A 23542-nucleotide genomic window follows, 5' to 3' on the forward strand; every position below is an offset into this window, starting at 1 on the left:
TAGAGTGATGGCACTCGCCCCATAGCGTGGGGTTATAGGGTTATGGGGTGCCCCATAGCGTGATGGTGGCCCCATAGAGTGATGGCACTGGCCCCATAGCGTGGGGTTATAGGGTTATGGGGTGGCCCCATAGCGTGATGGTGGCCCCATAGATGGGGTTATAGGGTTATGGGGTGCCCCATAGCGTGATGGTGGCCCCATAGCGTGGGGTTCCCCCCCCCCCCCATTGGACTCAGCTCCCGTTGCTTTATTAATTAATCCCTGTGGTTAATGACAGTTAATGACAGTTAATTACAGTTAATTACACTGAGGGATCCTTAAGGACTGAACTCAGTGCCCCGGGCTGTGTCTATTGTGTCCCTATGGGGGGCAGTGGGGGGGGTCACCCCATATAGGGTCACTTATGGGGCACTATGTGGGTCTGGGGTCCTCTTATATGGGGTCTAGACCCCTGCTATGGGGCAATGGGGGGGGGACACCCCATATAGGGTCACTTGGGGGGCACTATATGGGTCTGGGGTCCTCACCCTATATGGGGTCTGTGGGTCTGGGGTCCTCCTATATGGGGTCTGGGCCCTGTTATGGGGGGGTCACCCCATATAGGGTCACTTATGGGGCACTATGTGGGTCTGGGGTCCTCATCTATGGGGTCTGGACCCTGCTATGGGGCAATGGGGGGAGACACCCCATATAGGGTCACTTGGGGGCACTATGTGGGTCTGGGGTCCTAACCCTATATGGGGTCTGTGGGTCTGGGGTCCTCCTTTATGGGGTCAGGGCCCTGCTATGGGGGGGGACACCCCATATAGTGTTACTTATGGGGCACTATATGGGTCTGGGGTCCCCTATATGGGGTCAGGGCCCTGCTATGGGGGGGATCACCCCATATAGTGTTACTTATGGGGCACTATATGGGTCTGGGGTCCCCTATATGGGGTCTGGGCCCTGCTATGGGGGGGACACCCCATATAGTGTTACTTATGGGGCACTATATGGGTCTGGGGTCCCCTATATGGGGCCTGGGCCCTGTTATGGGGGGGGTCACCCCATATAGGGTCACTTGGGGGGCAGTATATGGGGTCTGGCGTCCTCCTATATGGGGTCTGGGCCCTGCTATGGGGGGGGTCACCCCATATAGTGTCACTTATGGGGCACTATATGGGTCTGGGGTCCTCCTGTATGGGGTCTGGGCCCTGCTATGGGGCAATGGGGGGGGGTCACCCCATATAGGGTCACTTATGGGGCACTATATGGGTCTGGGGTCCCCTATATGGGGTCAGGGCCCTGCTATGGGGGGATCACCCCATATAGTGTTACTTATGGGGCACTATATGGGTCTGGGGTCCTCCTTTATGGGGTCTGGGCCCTGCTATGGGGGGGGTCACCCCATATAGGGTCACTTATGGGGCACTATATGGGTCTGGGGTCCTCCTATATGGGGTCTGGGCCCTGCTATGGGGGGGTCACTCCATATAGGGTCACTTATGGGGCACTATATGGGTCTGGGGTCCTCCTATATGGGGTCTGGGCCCTGTTATGGGGGGGTCACTCCATATAGGGTCACTTATGGGGCACTATATGGGTCTGGGGTCCTCCTATATGGGGTCTGGGCCCTGCTATGGGGTGGGTCACCCCATATAGGGTCACTTATGGGGCACTGTGTGGGTCTGGGGTCCTCCTATATTGGGTCTGGGCCCTGCTATGGGGCAATGGGGGGGGTCACTCCATATAGGGTCACTTATGGGGCACTATATGGGTCTGGGGTCCCCTATATGGGGTCAGGGCCCTGCTATGGGGGGATCACCCCATATAGTGTTACTAATGGGGCACTATATGGGTCTGGGGTCCTCATCTATGGGGTCTGGGCCCTGCTATGGGGGGGTCACCCCATATAGGATCACTTATGGGGCACTATGTGGGTCTGGGGTCCTCACCCTATATGGGGTCTGTGGGTCTGGGGTCCTCCTATATGGGGTCTTGGCCCTGCTATGGGGCAATGGGGGGGAGGACACCCCATATAGGGTCACTTATGGGGCACTATGTGGGTCTGGGGTCCTATATGGGGTCTGGATCCTGCTATGGAGGGGTCACCCCATATAGGGTCACTTATGGGGCACTATGTGGGTCTGGGGTCCTCATCTATGGGGTCTGGACCCTGCTATGGGGCAATGGGGGGAGACACCCCATATAGGGTCACTTATGGGGCACTATGTGGGTCTGGGGTCCTCCTATATGGGGTCTGGACCCTGCTATGGGGCAATGGGGGGGGTCACCCCATATAGGGTCACTCATGGGGCACTATGTGGGTCTGGGGTCCTCCTATATGGGGCCTGGGCTTTGCTATGGGGGGGTCACCCCATATAGGGTCACTTGGGGGTGCTATGTGGGTCTGGGGTCCTATATGGGGTCTGGATCCTGCTATGGGGGGGTCACCCCATATAGGGTCACTTATGGGGCACTATGTGGGTCTGGGGTCCTCATCTATGGGGTCTTGACCCTGCTATGGGGCAATGAGGGGGGGGGGTCACCCCATATAGGGTCACTCATGGGGCACTATGTGGGTCTGGGCTCCTCACCCTATATGGGGTCTGGACCCTACTATGGGGTGGTGTGGGGGGGAACACCCCATATAGGGTCACTTGGGGGGCACTATGTGGGTCTGGGGTCCTCCTATATGGGGTCTGGGCCCTGCTATGGGGGGGGTCACCCCATATAGGGTCACTTATGGGGCATTGTGTGGGTCTGGGGTCCTCACCCTATATGGGGTCTGTGGGTCTGGGGTCCTCCTATATGGGGTCTCGGCCCTGCTATGGGGCTGTGGGGGGGGACACCCCATATAGGGTCACTTGGGGGTGCTATGTGGGTCTGGGGTCCTATATGGGGTCTGGATCCTGCTATGGGGGGGTCACCCCATATAGGGTCACTTATGGGGCACTATATGGGTCTGGGGTCCTCATCTATGGGGTCTGGACCCTGCTATGGGGCAATGGGGGGAGACACCCCATATAGGGTCACTTATGGGGCACTATATGGGTCTGGGGTCCTCCTATATGGGGTCTGGGCCCTGCTATGTGGGGGTCACCCCATATAGTGTTACTTATGGGGCACTATATGGGTCTGGAGTCCTATATGGGGTCTGGGCCCTGCTATGGGGGGGGTCACCCCATATAGGGTCACTTATGGGGCACTATGTGGGTCTGGGGTCCTCATCTATGGGGTCTTGACCCTGCTATGGGGCAATGAGGGGGGGGTTCACCCCATATAGGGTCACTTATGGGGCACTATGTGGGTCTGGGGTCCTCATCTATGGGGTCTAGACCCTGCTATGGGGCAATGGGGGGGAGGACACCCCATATAGGGTCACTTATGGGGCACTATGTGGGTCTGGGGTCCTCATCTATGGGGTCAGGGCCCTGCTATGGGGGGGTCACCCCATAGAGGGTCACTTATGGGGCACTATGTGGGTCTGGGCTCCTCACCCTATATGGGGTCTGTGGGTCTGGGGTCCTCATCTATGGGGTCTGGACCCTGCTATGGGGCAATGGGGGGAGACACCCCATATAGGGTCACTTGGGGGGTGCTATGTGGCTCTGGGGTTCTCCTATATGGGGTCTTGACCCTGCTATGGGGCAATGGGGGGGGTCACCCCATATAGGGTCACTTATGGGGCACTATGTGGGTCTGGGGTCCCTTATATGGGGTCTGGGCCCTGCTATGGGGGGGTCACTCCATATAGGGTCACTTATGGGGCACTATATGGGTCTGGGGTCCTCATCTATGGGGTCTGGACCCTGTTATGGGGGGGTCACCCCATATAGGGTCACTTATGGGGCACTATGTGGGTCTGGGGTCCTCACCCTATATGGGGTCTGTGGGTCTGGGGTCCTCATCTATGGGGACTTGGCCCTATTATGGGGGGGTCACCCCATATAGGGTCACTTGGGGGGCACTATGTGGGTCTGGGGTCCCCTATATGGGGTCTGGACCCTGCTATGGGGTGGGGGGGGGACACCTATAGGGTGACTTGTGGGGCACTATGTGGGTCTGGGTTCCTATATGGGGTCTTGACCCTGCTATGGGGCAGTGTGGGGGGGGTCACCCCATATAGGGTCACTTATGGGGCATTGTGTGGGTCTGGGGTCCTCACCCTACATGGGGTCTGTGGGTCTGGGGTCCTCATCTATAGGGTCAGGGCCCTGCTATGGGGGGGACACCTCATATAGTGTTACTTATGGGGCACTATGTGGGTCTGGGGTCCTCCTATATGGGGTCTGGGCCCTGTTATGGGGGGGGTCACCCCATATAGGGTCACTTATGGGGCACTATATGGGTCTGGGGTCCTCATCTATGGGGTCTTGACCCTGCTATGGGGGGGTCACCCCATATAGGGTCACTTATGGGGCACTATGTGGGTCTGGGGTCCCTTATATGGGGTCTAGACCCTGCTATGGGGCAATGGGGGGGAGGACACCCCGTATAGGGTCACTTATGGGGCACTATGTGGGTCTAGGGTCCTCATCTATGGGGTCTTGACCCTGCTATGGGGCAATGAGGGGGGGGGGTCACCCCATATAGGGTCACTCATGGGGCACTATATGGGTCTGGGGTCCTCCTATATGGGGTCTGGACCCTGCTATGGGGTGGGTCACCCCATATAGGGTCACTTATGGGGCACTATGTGGGTCTGGGGTCCTCCTATATGGGGCCTGGGCCCTGCTATGGGGTGGGTCACCCCATATAGGGTCACTTATGGGGCACTATATGGGTCTGGGGTCCTCCTATATGGGGTCTGGGCCCTGCTATGGGGTGGGTCACCCCATATAGGGTCACTTATGGGGCACTATGTGGGTCTGGGGTCCTCCTATATGGGGCCTGGGCCCTGCTATGGGGTGGGTCACCCCATATAGGGTCACTTATGGGGCACTATGTGGGTCTGGGGTCCTCATCTATGGGGTCTTGACCCTGCTATGGGGCAATGGGGGGGGGTCACCCCATATAGGGTCACTTATGGGGCACTATGTGGGTCTGGGGTCCTCATCTATGGGGTCAGGGCCCTGCTATGTGGGGGTCACCCCATATAGTATTACTTATGGGGCACTATATGGGTCTGGGGTCCTCCTATATGGGGTCTGGGCCCTGCTATGGGGGGGTCACCCCATATAGGGTCACTTATGGGGCACTATATGGGTCTGGGGTCCTCCTATATGGGGTCTGGGCCCTGCTATGGGGTGGGGGGTTCAATGTAATAGAGCTTAATGGGGGGGGTGGGCATTGTAATGGGGGGGGGCTTTGTAATAGAGATTAATGGGTTGGGGGGGGCCCTGTAATAGAGCTTAATGGGGGGGGGGGGGTCATCGTAATAGAACTTAATGGGGGGGCACTGTAATAGAGCTTAATGGGGGGGGTGTGTGGGTGGGCAATAGAATGGAGCTTAATGGGGGGGGTGGGCATTGTAATGGGGGGGGCTTTGTAATAGAGATTAATGGGATGGGGGGCACTGTAATAGATCTTAATGGGGGGGGCGGGCAATATAATGGAGCTTAATGGGGGGGGGTGGGCAGTGTAATAGAGCTTAATGGGGGGGGGCATTGTAATGGGGGGGGGCTTTGTAATAGAGTTTAATGGGGGGGTGGGCAATAGAATGGAGCTTAATGGGGGGGGCAGTGTAATGGAGCTTAATGGGGGGGGCAATATAATGGAGCTTAATGGGGGGGTGGGCGTTATAATAGAGTTTAATGGGGGGGTGGGCATTTTGTAATGGGGGGGGGCTTTGTAATAGAGTTTAATGGCGGGGGTGGGCATTGTAATGGGGGGGTGGGCAATGTAATAGAGTTTAATGGGGGGGTGGGCAATATAATGGAGCTTAATGGGGGGGTGGGCAGTGTAATAGAGTTTAATGGGGGGGGGGGGCTTTGTAATAGAGTTTAATGGGGGGGCCCTGTAATAGAGCTTAATGGGGGGGTGGGCATTGTAATGGGGGGGGCTTTGTAATAGAGATTAATGGGATGGGGGGGCCCTGTAATAGAGATTAATGGGGGGGGTCGTTGTAATAGAGCTTAATGGGGGGGGCAATATAATGGAGCTTAATGGGGGGGGTGGGCAGTGTAATAGAGTTTAATGGGGGGGGCCTGTAATAGAGCTTAATGGGGGGGCATTATAATAGAGTTTAATGGGGGGGGCAGTATAATGGGGGGGGTGGGCAATGTAATAGAGCTTAATGGGGGGGGCATTGTAATGGGGGGGGGCTTTGTAATAGAGTTTAATGGCGGGGGTGGGCAGTGTAATGGGGGGGTGGGCAGTGTAATAGAGTTTAATGGGGGGGTGGGCAATATAATGGAGCTTAATGGGGGGGTGGGCAGTGTAATAGAGTTTAATGGGGGGGGGCTTTGTAATAGAGTTTAATGGGGGGGGGGCCTGTAATAGAGATTAATGGGGGGGTGGGCAGTATAATGGAGCTTAATGGGGGGGGTGGGCATTGTAATGGGGGGGGGGCTTTGTAATAGAGATTAATGGGATGGGGGGGCCCTATAATAGAGCTTAATGGGGGGGGTCGTCGTAATAGAACTTAATGGGGGGGGCACTGTAATAGGGCTTAATGGGGGGGGTGTGTGGTTGGGCAATATAATGGAGCTTAATGGGGGGGTGGGCATTGTAATGTGGGGGGGCTTTGTAATAGAGTTTAATGGGGGGGGCAATATAATGGAGCTTAATGGGGGGGGCATTGTAATAGAGTTTAATGGGGGGGGTGGGCATTGTAATGGGGGCGGTGGGCATTGTAATGGGGGGGGTAATGTAATAGAGCTTAATGGGGGGGGGCATTATAATAGAGATTAATGGGGGGGGCAATGTAATAGAGATTAATGGGGGGAGCAATGTAATAGAGATTAATGGGGGGGGCATTATAATAGAGTTTAATGGGGGGGGGTGGGCATTATAATGGGGGGGGGGCTTTGTAATAGAGTTTAATGGGGGGTGGGCAATATAATGGAGCTTAATGGGGGGGTGGGCAGTGTAATAGAGTTTAATGGCGGGGGGGCTTTGTAATAGAGATTAATGGGGGGGTGGGCAGTGTAATGGGGGGGACATTGTAATGGGGGGGGGCTTTGTAATAGAGTTTAATGAGGGGTGGGCAATATAATGGAGCTTAATGGGGGGGGGCACTGTAATAGAGCTTAATGGGGGGGTGGGCATTGTAATGGGGGGGTGGGCAATGTAATAGATCTTAATGGGGGGGGCCCTGTAATAGAGGTTAATGGGGGGGCCATTGTAATAGAGTTTAATGGGGGGGGTGGGCATTGTAATGGGGGGGGTGGGTAGTCTAATAGAGCTTAATGGGGGGGCAATGTAATAGAGATTAATGGGGGGGGCATTGTAATGGGGGGGGTGGGCAATGTAATAGAGCTTAATGGGGGGGGCATTGTAATGGGGGGGGGCATTGTAATAGAGTTTAATGGGGGGGTGGGCAATATAATGGAGCTTAATGGGGGGGGTGTGTGGGGGGGCAATATAATGGAGCTTAATGGGGGGGGCAGTGTAATGGAGCTTAATGGGGGGGGCAGTATAATGGAGCTTAATGGGGGGGGTGGGCATTGTAATGGGGGGGGGCTTTGTAATAGAGATTAATGGGATGGGGGGGGCCCTATAATAGAGCTTAATGGGGGGGGTCATCGTAATAGAACTTAATGGGGGGGGCACTGTAATAGAGCTTAATGGGGGGGGTGGGCATTATAATGGAGCTTAATGGGGGGGGGCATTGTAATGGGGGGGGCACTGTAATAGAGTTTAATGGGGGGGTGGGCATTATAATGGAGCTTAATGGGGGGGGGCAATATAATGGAGCTTAATGGGGGGGGTGGGCAGTGTAATAGAGTTTAATGGGGGGGGGGCCTGTAATAGAGCTTAATGGGGGGGCATTATAATAGAGTTTAATGGGGGGGGGCAGTATAATGGGGGGGGGGCAATGTAATAGAGCTTAATGGGGGGGGCATTGTAATGGGGGGGGCTTTGTAATAGAGTTTAATGGCGGGGGTGGGCATTGTAATGGGGGGGTGGGCAATATAATGGAGCTTAATGGGGGGTGGGCAGTGTAATAGAGTTTAATGGGGGGGGGGCCTGTAATAGAGCTTAGTGGGGGGTGCACTGTAATAGATCTTAATGGGGGAGGTGGGTGGGGGGGGTGGGCAATATAATGGAGCTTAATGGGGGGGGGGGGTGGGCGTTATAATAGGGTTTAATGGGGGGGGGGGTGGCTGGTTGGTGCCTGTGTGTTGCTCTATATTCTATATATTACAATGTATTATATGTATGTTCTGTGCCCCCCCCAGGTGCTGTCGGGCTGCGCCATCATTGTCCGTGGGCAGCCCCGCGGTGGCCCCCCCCCCGAGAGACAAATCAACCTGAGCAACATCAGGGCGGGGAGCCTGGCACGGAGAGCGGGGGGGGGGCACGACGCCAAGGAGACCCCCGATGAGGTGCCTGATATGGGGGGGCTATAGAACCCTATGGGGATGGGGGGGGCTATAGAACCCTATGGGGATGGGGGGGGGCTATAGAACCCTATGGGGATGGGGGGGCTATATAACCCTATGGGGATGGGGGGGGCTATAGAACCCTATGGGGATGGGGGGGGCTATAGAACCCTATGGGGATGGGGGGGGCTGTATCCAACCTATGGGGATGGGGGGGGGCCCTATATCCCCCCTATGGGGCTGGGGGGGGGCTATATACCCTCATATGGGATTTGGGGGGGGGCTATATCCAACCTATGGGGCTGGGGGGGGGGGACCCTATATAGCCCCTATGGGGCTGGGGTGGAGGGGGTCTATATCTTCCCTATGGGGCTGAGGGGGGTTGGGGGGGGGCTATATCCCCCCTATGGGGCTGGGATGGGGGAGGCTATATCCTTCCTATGGGGCTGGGGGGGGCTATATCCAACCTATGGGGCTGGGGGGGGCTGTATCCCCCCCTATGGGGATGGGGGGGGCTGTATCCAACCTATGGGAGATGGGGGGGGGATTGAGATGTGACCCCCTCCCCAAATGGGTGATATTGGACCCCTGTGGGGCTGGGGGGGTCCTATATCCCTCCTATGGGGCTGGAGGGTGGGGCTATATACCCTCTTATGGGATTGGGGGGGGAGGGTCCCTATACCCCCCCTATGGGGCTGGGGGGGCTGGGGGGGGCTATATCCAACCTATGGGGATGGGGGGGGTCCCTTTATCCCTTCTATGGGGCTGAGGGGGGGCTATATCCAAGCTATGGGGATGGGGGGGGGCCCTATATCCCCCCTATGGGGCTGGGGGGGGGCTATATACCCTCATATGGGATTTGGGGGGGGGCTATATCCCTCCTATGGGGCTGGGGAGGTCTATATCCAACCTATGGGCTGGGGGGGGTCCCTATAACCCCCCTAATAGGGCTGAGGGGGGACTATATCCCCCCTATGGGGCTGGGGGGGGTGTGGGGGGGCTATATCCAACCTATGGGGATGGGGGGGGGCCTATATCCCCCCTATGGGTGACATTGGACCCCTATATCCCTCCTATGGGGCTGGGGGGGGGTTTATATCCAACCTATGGGGCTGGGGGGGAGGGGGACCCTATATACCCCCTATGGGGCTGGGATGGGGAGGGGTCTATACCTTCCCTATGGGGCTGGGGGGGGTTGGGGGGGGCTATATCCTTCCTATGGGGCTGGGATGGGGGGGGTCTATATCTTCCCTATGGGGATGGGGGGGCTTGGGGGGGCTATATCCCTCCTATGGGGCTGGGGGGGGCTATATCCAACCTATGGGGCTGAGGCGGGGGGGGGGGCACAGCCATGATCTATGGGGCACAGTGTGATCTATGGGACAGGCTCTATGGGGCACAGTGTGATCTATCTATGGGGCAGGCTCTATGGGGCACACTGATCTATGGGGCAGGCTCTATGGGGCGCAGTGTGATCTATGGGGCACACTGTGATCTATGGGGCACAGCCATTATCTATGGGGCAGGCTCTATGGGGCACACTGATCTATGGGGCAGGCTCTATGGGGCACAGTGTGATCTATGGGGCAGGCTCTATGGGGCACACTGATCTATGGGGCAGGCTCTATGGGGCACACTGTGATCTATGGGGCGCACTGTGATCTATGGGGCAGGCTCTATGGGGCACACTGATCTATGGGCAGGCTCTATGGGGCGCAGTGTGATCTATGGGGCAGGCTCTATGGGGCAGGCTCTATGGGGCACACTGTGATCTATGGGGCAGGCTCTATGGGGCACACTGTGATCTATGGGGCACACTGATCTATGGGGCAGGCTCTATGGGGCACACTGTGATCTATGGGGCACACTGATCTATGGGGCAGGCTCTATGGGGCAGGCTCTATGGGGCACACTGTGATCTATGGGGCAGGATCTATGGGGCGCAGTGTGATCTATGGGGCAGGCTCTATGGGGCACACTGTGATCTATGGGGCAGGCTCTATGGGGCACACTGATCTATGGGGCAGGCTCTATGGGGCACACTGCTCTATGGGGCACACTGATCTATGGGGCAGGCTCTATGGGGCACAATGTGATCTATGGGGCACACTGATCTATGGGGCAGGCTCTCTGGGGCACACTGATCTATGGGGCACACTGATCTATGGGGCACACTGATCTATGGGGCAGGCTCTATGGGGCGCAGTGTGATCTATGGGGCACACTGATCTATGGGGCAGGCTCTATGGGGCAGGCTCTATGGGGCACAGTGTGATCTATGGGGCAGGCTCTATGGGGCACACTGATCTATGGGGCAGGCTCTATGGGGCACACTGCTCTATGGGGCACACTGATCTATGGGGCAGGCTCTATGGGGCACAATGTGATCTATGGGGCACACTGATCTATGGGGCAGGCTCTCTGGGGCACACTGATCTATGGGGCACACTGATCTATGGGGCAGGCTCTATGGGGCGCAGTGTGATCTATGGGGCACACTGATCTATGGGGCAGGCTCTATGGGGCAGGCTCTATGGGGCACAGTGTGATCTATGGGGCAGGCTCTATGGGGCACACTGATCTATGGGGCAGGCTCTATGGGGCACACTGCTCTATGGGGCACACTGATCTATGGGGCAGGCTCTATGGGGCACAATGTGATCTATGGGGCACACTGATCTATGGGGCAGGCTCTCTGGGGCACACTGATCTATGGGGCACACTGATCTATGGGGCAGGCTCTATGGGGCAGGCTCTATGGGGCACAGTGTGATCTATGGGGCAGGCTCTATGGGGCACACTGCTCTATGGGGCACACTGATCTATGGGGCAGGCTCTATGGGGCAGGCTCTATGGGGCACACTGATCTATGGGGCAGGCTCTCTGGGGCACACTGATCTATGGGGCACACTGATCTATGGGGCACACTGATCTATGGGGCAGGCTCTATGGGGCACACTGATCTATGGGGCACACTGATCTATGGGGCACACTGATCTATGGGGCAGGCTCTATGGGGCACACTGATCTATGGGGCACACTGATCTATGGGGCACACTGTGATCTATGGGGCAGGATCTATGGGGCACAATGTGATCTGTGGGGCACACTGATCTATGGGGCAGGCTCTTTGGAGCACACTGTGATCTATGGGGCAGGATCTATGGGGCAGGCTCTATGGGGCACACTGATCTATGGGGCGCACTGTGATCTATGGGGCAGGATCTATGGGGCGCAGTGTGATCTATGGGGCACACTGATCTATGGGGCAGGCTCTATGGGGCAGGCTCTATGGGGCACAGTGTGATCTATGGGGCACAGTGTGATCTATGGGGCAGGCTCTATGGGGCACACTGCTCTATGGGGCAGGCTCTATGGGGCTCAGTGTGATCTATGGGGCACAGTGTGATCTATGGGGCAGGCTCTATGGGGCACACTGATCTATGGGGCAGGCTCTATGGGGCACAGTGTGATCTATGGGGCAGGCTCTATGGGGCAGGCTCTATGGGGCACACTGATCTATGGGGCAGGCTCTATGGGGCACAGTATGATCTATGGGGCACACTGATCTATGGGGCAGGCTCTATGGGGCACAGTGTGATCTATGGGGCACACTGATCTATGGGGCAGGCTCTATGGGGCACACTGATCTATGGGGCAGGCTCTATGGGGCACACTGATCTATGGGGCAGGCTCTATGGGGCACACTGATCTATGGGGCATGCTATGATCTATGGGGCAGGCTCTATGGGGCAGGCTCTATGGGGCACACTGATCTATGGGGCAGGCTCTATGGGGCTCAGTGTGTCCGTGTCCTTTGTCCCAGCCCTGGGCTTTCCCCGCCCGCGAGTTCCTGCGCCGGAAGCTGATCGGGAAGGAGGTTTGTTTCACTGTCGAGTATAAAACGCCCCAAGGGCGGGAGTACGGGAACGTCTACCTGGGGAAAGGTGAGATGGGGCGGGAGGGGTGGGGGTGTGGGGCGGGAGATGTGGGGCTGGAGACATGGAGCTATGGGGCGGGAGATGTGGGGATGTGGGGCGGGAGATGTGGGGCGGGAGACATGGAGCTATGGGGCAGGAGGTGTGGGGATGTGGGGCGGGAGATGTGGGGCGGGAGACATGGAGCTATGGGGCAGGAGGTGTGGGGATGTGGGGCGGGAGATGGGGGGCAGGGGATGTGGGGCTGGAGCTATGGGGCTGGATACATGGAGCTGTGGGGCTGGAGATGTGGGGCGGGAGGTGTGGGGATGTGGGGCGGGAGATGTGGGGCGGGAGGCGTGGGGATGTGGGGCAGGAGGTGTGGGGATGTGGGGCGGGAGATGTGGGGCGGGAGACATGGAGATGTGGGGCAGGAGGTGTGGGGATGTGGGGCGGGAGACATGGAGCTGTGGGGCAGGGGATGTGGGGCGGGAGATGTGGGGCTGGAGCTATGGGGCGGGAGGCCTGGGGATGTGGGGCGGGATACATGGAGCTATGGGGCGGGAGATGTGGGGCAGGAGATGTGGGGCGGGAGATGTGGGGCAGGGGATGTGGGGTGGGAGATGTGGGGCAGGAGCTATGGGGCTGGAGATGTGGGGCGGGAGATGTGGGGCAGGGGATGTGGGGTGGGAGATGTGGGGCGGGAGATGTGGGGCGGGAGATGTGGGGCGGGAGATGTGGGGCAGGAGATGTGGGGTAGGAGATGTGGGGCTGGAGCTATGGGGCGGGAGATGTGGGGCAGGAGCTATGGGGCGGGAGATGTGGGGCAGGAGCTATGGGGCGGGAGATGTGGGGCAGGAGCTATGGGGCGGGAGATGTGGGGCGGGAGATGTGGGGCAGGAGATGTGGGGCGGGAGATGTGGGGCAGGAGCTATGGGGCGGGAGATGTGGGGCAGGAGCTATGGGGCGGGAGATGTGGGGCAGGGGATGTGGGGTGGGAGATGTGGGGTGGGAGATCTGGGGCGGGAGATACGGAGCTGTGGGGCTGGAGATGTGGGGCAGGAGCTATGGGGCAGGAGATGTGGGGAGGGAGATGTGGGGCAGGAGCTATGGGGCAGGAGCTATGGGGCAGGAGCTATGGGGCTGGAGGTGTGGGGCTGGAGATGTGGGGCAGGAGCTATGGGGCTGGAGATATGGGGCAGGATGCATGGAGCTATGGGGTGGGAGCTATGGGGCAGGAGCTATGGGGCTGGAGATGTGGGGCAGGAGCTATGGGGCTGGAGATGTGGGGCGGGAGATGTGGGGCGGGAGATGTGGGGCAGGAGCTATGGGGCTGGAGATGTGGGGCTGGAGATGTGGGGCAGGAGATGTGGGGCAGGAGCTATGGGGCTGGAGGTGTGGGGCTGGAGATGTGGGGCAGGAGCTATGGGGCTGGAGATGTGGGGCAGGAGCTATGGGGCTGGAGATGTGGGGCAGGAGCTATGGGGCTGGAGATGTGGGGCTGGAGCTGTGGGGCAGGAGCTATGGGGCTGGAGATGTGGGGATGTGGGGCAGGATACATGGAGATGTGGGGCAGGAGATGTGGGGCAGGAGCTATGGGGCAGGAGATGTGGGGCTGGAGATGTGGGGCTGGAGCTATGGGGCTGGAGATGTGGGGCAGGAGCTATGGGGCTGGAGATGTGGGGCAGGAGCTATGGGGCAGGAGATGTGGGGCTGGAGATGTGGGGCTGGAGCTATGGGGCTGGAGATGTGGGGCAGGAGCTATGGGGCTGGAGATGTGGGGCTGGAGCTGTGGGGCAGGAGCTATGGGGCTGGAGATGTGGGGCAGGAGCTATGGGGCTGGAGATGTGGGGCAGGAGCTATGGGGCTGGAGATGTGGGGCAGGAGCTATGGGGCTGGAGCTGTGGGGCAGGGGATGTGGGGCAGGAGCTATGGGGCAGGGGATGTGGGGCAGGAGCTATAGGGCTGGAGATATGGGGTGGGAGATGTGGGGCAGGGGATGTGGGGCAGGAGATATGGGGTGGGAGATATGGGGCAGGAGCTATGGGGCAGGAGATGTGGGGCAGGAGATGTGGGGCGGGATGCATGGAGATGTGGGGCGGGAGCTGTGGGGCAGGAGCTGTGGGGCAGGAGCTATGGGGCAGGAGATGTGGGGCAGGAGCTATGGGGCTGGAGGTGTGGGGCAGGATGCGTGGATCTATGGGGCTGGAGCTATGGGGCAGGAGATGTGGGGTGGGAGATGTGGGGCAGGAGGTGGGGGGGCAGGAGCTATGGGTCAGGAGCTGTGGGGCAGGAGATATGGGATAGGAGCTGTGGGCAGGAGTTATGGGGCGGGATACACAGATCCATGGGGCAGGAAACGTGGGGTGGGAGATATGGGGTGGGAGCTATAGGGCAGGATACATGGAGCTATGGGGGTTGTGGGGAGCTCCCTATGGGGCACTGGGGCTCTCTATGGGGCAGTGGGGCTCCCTATGGGGCAGTGGGGTCCCTATGGGGCACTAGGAGTGGTGGGGAGCTCCCTATGGGGCACTGGGGGTGGTGGGGGGCTCCCTATGGGGCACTGAGGCTCCTTATGGGGCACTGGGGCTCCCTATGGGACAGTGGGGGTGGTGGGGGGCTCTCTATGGGGCACTGGAGATCACTATGGGGCACTGAGGCTCCTTATGGGGAAGTGGGTCTCCCTATGGGGCAGTGGGGGCTCCCTGTGGGGCTCCCTATGGGGCAGTGGGTCTCTCTATGGGACACTGGGGCTCCCTATGGGGCAGTGGGGCATATAGGGTGCACTGGGGCTCCCTAGGGGGCAATGGGAGCTCTCTATGGGGCACTGGGGCTCTCTATGGGGCACTGGGGCTCCCTATGGGGCACTGGAGCTCTCTATGGGGCACTGGGGCTCTCTATGGGGCACTGGGGCTCCCTGTGGGGCAGTGGGGCTCTCTATGGGGCTCCCTATGGGGCAGTGGGCTCCTTATGGGGCACTGGGGGTGGTGGTGGGCTCTCTATGGGGCACTGGGGCTCTCTATGGGGCAGTGGGGTTCCCTATGGGGCACTGGGGTTCCCTATGGGGCAGTGGGTCTCCCTATAGGGCTCCCTATGGGGCAGTGGGGCTCTCTATGGGGCTCCCTATGGGGCACTGGGGCTCTCTATGGGGCACTGGGGCTCCCTGTGGGGCACTGGGGCTCTCTATGGGGCTCCCTATGGGGCAGTGTGTCTCCGTATGGGGCTCCCTATGGGGCACTGGGGCTCCCTATAGGGCTCCCTGTGGGGCAGTGTGGCTCCGTATGGGGCTCCCTATGGGGCACTGGGGCTCCCTATGGGGTTCCCTATGGGGCACTGGGGCTCCCTATGGGGTTCCCTATGGGGCAGTGGGGCTCCCTATAGGGCTCCCTATGGGGCACTGGGGCTCTCTATGGGGCTCCCTATGGGGCACTGGGGCTCCCTATGGGGCAGTGGGGATGGTGGGGGGCTCCCTATGGGGCACTGGGGCTCCCTGTGGGGTTCCCTATGGGGCTCCCTATGGGGCAGTGGGCTCCTTATGGGGCAGTGGGGGTGGTGGGGGGCTCTCTATGGGGCACTGGGGCTCTCTATGGGGCAGTGGGGTTCCCTATGGGGCACTGGGGCTCCCTATGGTGCTCCCTATGGGGCACTGGGGCTCTCTATGGGGCACTGGAGCTCTCTATGGGGCACTGGGGCTCTCTATGGGGCTCCCTATGGGGCAGTGGGGCTCTCTATGGGGCTCCCTATGGGGCAGTGGGCTCCTTATGGGGCACTGGGGGTGGTGGTGGGCTCTCTATGGGGCACTGGGGCTCTCTATGGGGCAGTGGGGTTCCCTATGGGGCACTGGGGCTCCCTATGGGGCACTGGGGCTCCCTATGGTGCTCCCTATGGGGCACTGGGGCTCCCTATAGGGCTCCCTATGGGGCACTGGGGCTCTCTATGGGGCACTGGAGCTCTCTATGGGGCAGTGGGGCTCCCTATAGGGCTCCCTATGGGGCACTGGGGCTCCCTATGGGGCAGTGGGTCTCCCTATGGGGCTCCCTATGGGGCACTAGGGTTTACTACGGGGCACTGGGGATGGTGGGGAGCTCCCTATGGGGCACTGGGGCTCTCTATGGGGCAGTGGAGCTCCCTATGGGGCACTGGGGCTTATAGGGGACACAGGGGCTCCCTATGGGGCACTGGGGTGCTCTATGGGGCACGGGGGCTCCCTATGGGGCAGTGGGGGTGGTGGGGAGCTCCCTATGGGGCAGTGGGGCTTATAGGGGGCACAGGGAGCTGCTTATGGGGCAGTGGGGCTCCCTATGGGGCACTGGGAGATCCCTATGGGGCAGTGGGGTTCCCTGTGGGGCTCCCTATGGGGCACTGGGGCTCCCTGTGGGGCAATGGAGCTCCCTATAGGGCACTGAGGCTCCCTATGGGGCAGTGGGGCTCTCTATGGGGCTCCCTATGGGGCAGTGGGCTCCTTATGGGGCACTGGGGGTGGTGGGGGGCTCTCTATGGGGCAGTGGGGCTCCCTATGGGGCACTGGGGCTCTCTATGGGGTTCCCTATGGGGCACTGGGGCTCCCTGTGGGGCTCCCTATGGGGCACTGGAGCTCTCTATGGGCACTGGAGCTCTCTATGGGGCACTGGGGCTCTCTATGGGGCACTGGAGCTCTCTATGGGGCACTGGAGCTCTCTATGGGGCACTGGGGCTCTCTATGGGGCACTGGAGCTCTCTATGGGGCACTGGAGCTCCCTATGGGGCACTGGGGCTCTCTATGGGGCACTGGGGCTCCCTGTGGGGCAGTGGGGCTCTCTATGGGGCTCCCTATGGGGCACTGGGGCTCTCTATGGGGCACTGGGGCTCTCTATGGGGCACTGGGGCTCCCTATGGGGCACTGGGGTTCCCTATGGGGCTCCCTATGGGGCAGTGGGGCTCCCTATAGGGCTCGCAATGGGGCACTGGGGCTCTCTATGGGGCAGTGGGGCTCTCTATGGGGCTCCCTATGGGGCACTGGGGCTCCCTATGGGGCACTGGGGCTCTCTATGGGGCTCCCTATGGGGCACTGGGGCTCTCTATGGGGCACTGGGGCTCCCTATGGGGCAGTGGGGCTCTCTATGGGGCTCCCTATGGGGCAGTGGGGCTCTCTATGGGGCTCTCTATGGGGCACTGGAGCTCTCTATGGGGCACTGGGGCTCTCTATGGGGCACTGGGGCTCCCTATGGGGCACTGGAGCTCTCTATGGGGCACTGGGGCTCTCTATGGGGCACTGGGGCTCCCTGTGGGGCACTGGGGCTCTCTATGGGGCTCCCTATGGGGCAGTGGGCTCCTTATGGGGCACTGGGGGTGGTGGGGGGCTCTCTATGGGGCACTGGGGCTCTCTATGGGGCAGTGGGGCTCCCTATGGGGCACTGGGGCTCTCTATGGGGCTCCCTATGGGGCACTGTGTCTCCATATGGGGCTCCCTATGGGGCAGTGGGGTTCCCTATGGGGCAGTGGGGCTCTCTATGGGGCTCCCTATGGGGCAGTGGGGCTCTCTATGGGGCTCCCTATGGGGCAGTGGGGCTCTATGGGGCTCCCTATGGGGCAGTGTGGCTCCATATGGGGCTCCCTATGGGGCAGTGGGGCTCTATGGGGCTCGCTATGGGGCACTGGGGCTCTCTATGGGGCACTGGGGTTCCCTATGGGGCAGTGGGGCTCTCTATGGGGCTCCCTATGGGGCACTGGGGCTCTCTATGGGGCTCCCTATGGGGCAGTGGGGCTCCCTATAGGGCTCGCAATGGGGCACTGGGGCTCTCTATGGGGCTCCCTATGGGGCAGTGGGGTTGGTCTGATGTGGGTCCCCGCCCCATATCTCGCCCCATAGATACGAGTGGGGAGAACATCGCGGAGTCGCTGGTGGCCGAAGGGCTGGCGACGAGACGGGAGGGGATCAGAGCCAACAAGTACGTATGGAACATATAGGGGGAGGTATAGGGATCATATATAGGGATCATATAGGGGAGATATAGGGATCCTATAGGGGGAGATGGAGGGATCCTATAGGGGAGATATAGGGATCCTATAGGGGGAGATGGAGGGATCCTATAGGGTATGGGGTGAGATATATGGACCCTATAGGGGGATATGGATCCTATAGGGTATGGGGTGAGATATATGGATCCTATAGGGGGATATGGATCCTATAGGGTATGGGGTGAGATATATGGATCCTATAGGGTGAGATGGATGGATCCTATAGGGTATGGGGTGGGATATATGGATCCTATAGGGGGAGATGGATCCTATAGGGTATGGGGTGAGATATATGGATCCTTTAGGGTATGGAGTGAGATATATGGATCCTATAGGGGGAGATGGAGGGATCCTATAGGGTGTGGGGTGAGATGGAGGGATCCTATGGGGGGAGTTATATGGATCCTATAGGGTATGGGGTGAGATATATGGATCCTATAGGGTATGGGGTGAGATACATGGATCCTATAGGGTGAGATGGAGGGATCCTATAGGGTATGGGGTGGGATATATGGATCCTATAGGGGGAGATATATGGATCCTACAGGGGGAGATATAGGGATCCTATAGGGGAGATATAGGGATCCTATAGGGGGAGATATAGGGATCCTATGGGGGGAGATACAGGGATCCTATAGGGGGAGATATAGGGATCCTATAGGGGGAGATGGAGGGATCCTATAGGGTATGGGGTGAGATGGAGGGATCCTATAGGGGAGATATAGGGATCCTATAGGGGGAGATGGAGGGATTCTATAGGGTGAGATATATGGATCCTATAGGGGGAGATGGAGGGATCCTATAGGGGGAGATATAGGGATCCTATAGGGGAGATATATGGATCCTATGGGGGGAGATATAGGGATCCTATAGGGGAGATGGAGGGATCCTATAGGGGGAGATATATGGATCCTATAGGGGGAGATATAGGGATCCTATAGGGGAGATGGAGGGATCCTATAGGGGGAGATATAGGGATCCTATAGGGGGAGATGGAGGGATCCTATAGGGGGAGATATAGGGATCCTATAGGGTATGGGGTGAGGTGGATGGATCCTATAGGGGGAGATATAGGGATCCTATAGGGGAGGTATAGGGATCCTATAGGGGGAGATGGATGGATCCTATAGGGGGAGATGGAGGGATCCTATAGGGGAGATGGATGGATCCTATAGGATATGGGGGGAGATATATGGATCATATAGGGGGAGATGGAGGGATCCTATAGGGAGAGGTATAGGGATCCTATAGGGGGAGATATAGGGATCCTATAGGGTATGGGGTGAGATATATGGACCCTATAGGGTGAGATGGAGGGATCCTATAGGGTGAGATATAGGGATCCTATAGGGGGAGATATAGGGATCCTATAGGGGGAGGTATAGGGATCCTATAGGGGGAGATATAGGGATCCTATAGGGGGATGTATAGGGATCCTATATGGGGAGATATAGGGATCCTATAGGGGGAGATGGAGGGATCCTATAGGGGAGATATAGGGATCCTATAGGGGCAGGTATAGGGTTCCTATAGGGTATGGGGTGGGATATATAGATCCTATAGGGGAGATATAGGGATCCTATTGGGGGAGATATAGGGATCCTATAGGGGGAGATATAGGGATCCTATAGGGGGAGGTATAGGGATCCTATAGGGGGAGATGGAGGGATCCTATAGGGGGAGATGGAGGGATCCTATAGGGAGAGGTATAGGGATCCTATAGGGGGAGATATAGGGATCCTATAGGGTATGGGGTGAGATATATGGATCCTATAGGGGAGATGGAGGGATCCTATAGGGGGAGATGGAGGGATCCTATAGGGGGAGATAGAGGGATCCTATAGGGGAGATATAGGGATCCTATAGGGGAGATATAAGGATCCTATAGGGGGAGATATAGGGATCCTATAGGGGGAGATGGAGGGATCCTATAGGGGGAGATATAGGGATCCTATAGGGGAGATATAGGGATCCTATAGGGGTAGATGGAGGGATCCTATAGGGGGAGATACAGGGATCCTATAGGGGGAGATACAGGGATCCTATAGGGGGAGGTATAGGGATCCTATAGGGGGAGATATAGGGATCCTATAGGGGAGATGGAGGGATCCTATAGGGGAGATATAGGGATCCTATAGGGGGAGATATAGGGATCCTATGGGGGAGATATAGGGATCCTATAGGGGGAGATGGATGGATCCTATAGGGGAGATATAGGGATCCTATAGGGGAGATGGATGGATCCTATAGGGGAGATATAGGGATCCTATAGGGGAGATGGATGGATCCTATAGGGGAGATATAGGGATCCTATAGGGGGAGGTATAGGGGTCCTATAGGGGCAGGTATAGGGATCCTATAGGGGGAGATGGGTGGATCCTATACGGGAGATATAGGGATCATATAGGGGGAGATATAGGGATCCTATAGGGGAGATGGAGGGATCCTATAGGGGAGATATAGGGATCCTATAGGGGGAGATGGAGGGATCCTATAGGGGAGATATAGGGATCCTATAGGGTATGGGGTGAGATATATGGATCCTATGGGGTATGGGGTGAGATGGATGGACCCTATAGGGTATGGGGTGAGATATATGGATCCTATAGGGTATGGGGTGAGATGGAGGGATCCTATAGGGGGAGGTATAGGGATCATATAGGGGGACATATAGGGATCCTATAGGGTGTGGGGTGAGATATATGGACCCTATAGGGTATGGGGTGAGATATATGGATCCTATAGGGTGAGATGGATCCTATAGGGTATGGGGTGACATGGATGGACCCTATAGGGTATGGGGTGACATGGACGGACCCTATAGGGTATGGGGTGGGATGGATGGATCCTATAGGGGGAGATGGATGGATCCTATAGGGTATGGGGTGACATGGATGGACCCTATAGGGTATGGGGTGACATGGACGGACCCTATAGGGTATGGGGTGGGATGGATGGATCCTATAGGGGGAGATGGATGGATCCTATAGGGTATGGGGTGAGATATATGGATCCTATAGGGTGAGGTGGATGGACCCTATAGGGTATGGGGTGGGATATATGGATCCTATAGGGGGAGATGGATGGACCCTATAGGGTATGGGGTGGGATATATGGATCCTATAGGGGGAGATGGATCCTATAGGGTATGGGGTGAGATATATGGATCCTTTAGGGTATGGAGTGAGATATATGGATCCTATAGGGGGAGATGGAGGGACCCTATAGGGTATGGGGTGAGATGGATGGATCCTATAGGGTATGGGGTGAGATATATGGATCCTATAGGGGGAGATATAGGGATCCTATAGGGGAGATATAGGGATCCTATAGGGGGAGATATAGGGATCCTATAGGGGAGATGGATGGATCCTATAGGGGGAGATATAGGGATCCTATAGGGTATGGGGGGAGATATATGGATCCTATAGGGGGAGATGGATGGACCCTATAGGGTATGGGGTGAGATATATGGATCCTATAGGGGGAGATGGAGGGATCCTATAGGGTATGGGGTGAGATGGATGGATCCTATAGGGTATGGGGTGAGATATATGGACCCTATAGGGTATGGGGTGAGATATATGGATCCTATGGGGTATGGGGTGAGATGGATGGACCCTATAGGGTGTGGGGTGAGATATATGGATCCTATAGGGGGAGATGGATGGATCCTATAGGGTATGGGGTGGGATATATGGATCCTATAGGGGGAGATGGATGGACCCTATAGGGTATGGGGTGGGATATATAGACCCTATAGGGTATGGGGTGAGGTGGATGGATCCTATAGGGTATGGGGTGAGATGGATGGATCCTATGGTGTATGGGGTGAGATATATGGATCCTATGGGGTATGGGGTGAGATATATGGATCCTATGGGGTATGGGGTGAGATGGATGGATCCTATGGGGTATGGGGTGAGATATATGGATCCTATGGGGTATGGGGTGAGATATATGGATCCTATGGGGTATGGGGTGAGATGGATGGATCCTATAGGGTGAGATATATGGATCCTATAGGGGGAGATGGAGGGACCCTATAGGGTATGGGGTGAGATGGATGGACCCTATATGGTGAGATGGATCCTATAGGGTATGGGGTGAGATATATAGACCCTATAGGATATGGGGTGAGATGGAGGGATCCTATAGGGTGAGATGGAGGGATCCTATAGGGTATGGGGTGAGATACATGGATCCTATAGGGGGAGATGGAGGGATCCTATAGGGTATGGGGTGAGATATGGGTCTAATGCACCCTTGCATTGCAGCTTGCAGCAAAGCAACGCATGCTCATCATGCAACCTTGCATTGCAGCTCAGAGCAAAGCACGTGAGCAATGCAATGCAATGCCTGCTCCTTCTAATGCAACCTGCTGCATCCTGCTTTGCTTTCAGCCTTTCTATCCCCTTCCATTGCAATGCATGCTCCTTATATTGCAACCTTGCATTGCAGCTGGGAGCAAAGCACCTGAGCAATGCATGCTCCTTCTAATGCAACCTGCTGCATTGTGCTTTGCTTTAAGCCTTTCTATCCCCTTTGCATTGCAGCTTGGAGCAATGCATGCTCCTCATCATGCAACCTCGCATTGTTACTCCTCATGATGCAACCTTGCATTGCAACACCCGAGCAATGCATGCTCCTCACGTTGCACCCTTGCATTGCAGCTGGGAGCAAAGCACCCGAGCAATGCATGCTCCTTATCATGCAACCTTGCGTTGCAGCTCGGAGCAGAGCAATGCATGCTTCTTATCATGCAACCTTGCATTACAGCTCAGAGCAAAGCACCTGAGCAATGCATGCTCCTCACGATGCAACCTTGCACTGCAACACCCTTGCAATGCATGCTCCTTGTGATGCAACCTTGCATTGCAGCTGGGAGCAAAGCACCTGAGCAATGCAATGCATGCTCCTCATCATGCAACATTGCATTGCAACACCCTTGCAATGCATGCTCCATGTAATGCAACCTTGCATTGCAGCTGGGAGCAAAGCACCTGAGCAATGCATGCTCCCGAGCATCGCAACCTTGCATTGCAGTGTGGCGCAGAGCAATGCATGCTCCTCATCATGCAATGTTGCATTGCAGCACCCTTGCAATGCATGCTCCTCATGCTGCCCCCTTGCATTGCAGCTCAGAGCAGAGCACCTGAG

General features: G+C 57.5%; 1 protein-coding gene across 1 annotated transcript in view; it reads left to right on the top strand.

Annotated features, from left to right (window-relative positions):
* The first annotated feature begins 8266 nt into the window (after nucleotides 1–8266).
* The window catches only part of LOC107307744 (staphylococcal nuclease domain-containing protein 1-like), a 97891-nt gene continuing 82615 nt past the window's right edge, over nucleotides 8267–23542 (top strand). Inside the window, exons 1-3 of the mRNA XM_085513628.1 lie at nucleotides 8267–8471; nucleotides 12295–12415; nucleotides 18234–18312. Of these exons, the coding sequence (XP_085369754.1) occupies nucleotides 8292–8471; nucleotides 12295–12415; nucleotides 18234–18312 (380 nt within the window). The 5' untranslated portion in view covers nucleotides 8267–8291. The remainder of the gene's footprint in view (nucleotides 8472–12294; nucleotides 12416–18233; nucleotides 18313–23542) is intronic.

This window comes from Coturnix japonica, chromosome 1 (genome assembly GCF_054131305.1).
Source record: "Coturnix japonica strain WE chromosome 1, WE-NBRP24, whole genome shotgun sequence".
NCBI lineage: Eukaryota > Metazoa > Chordata > Aves > Galliformes > Phasianidae > Coturnix > Coturnix japonica.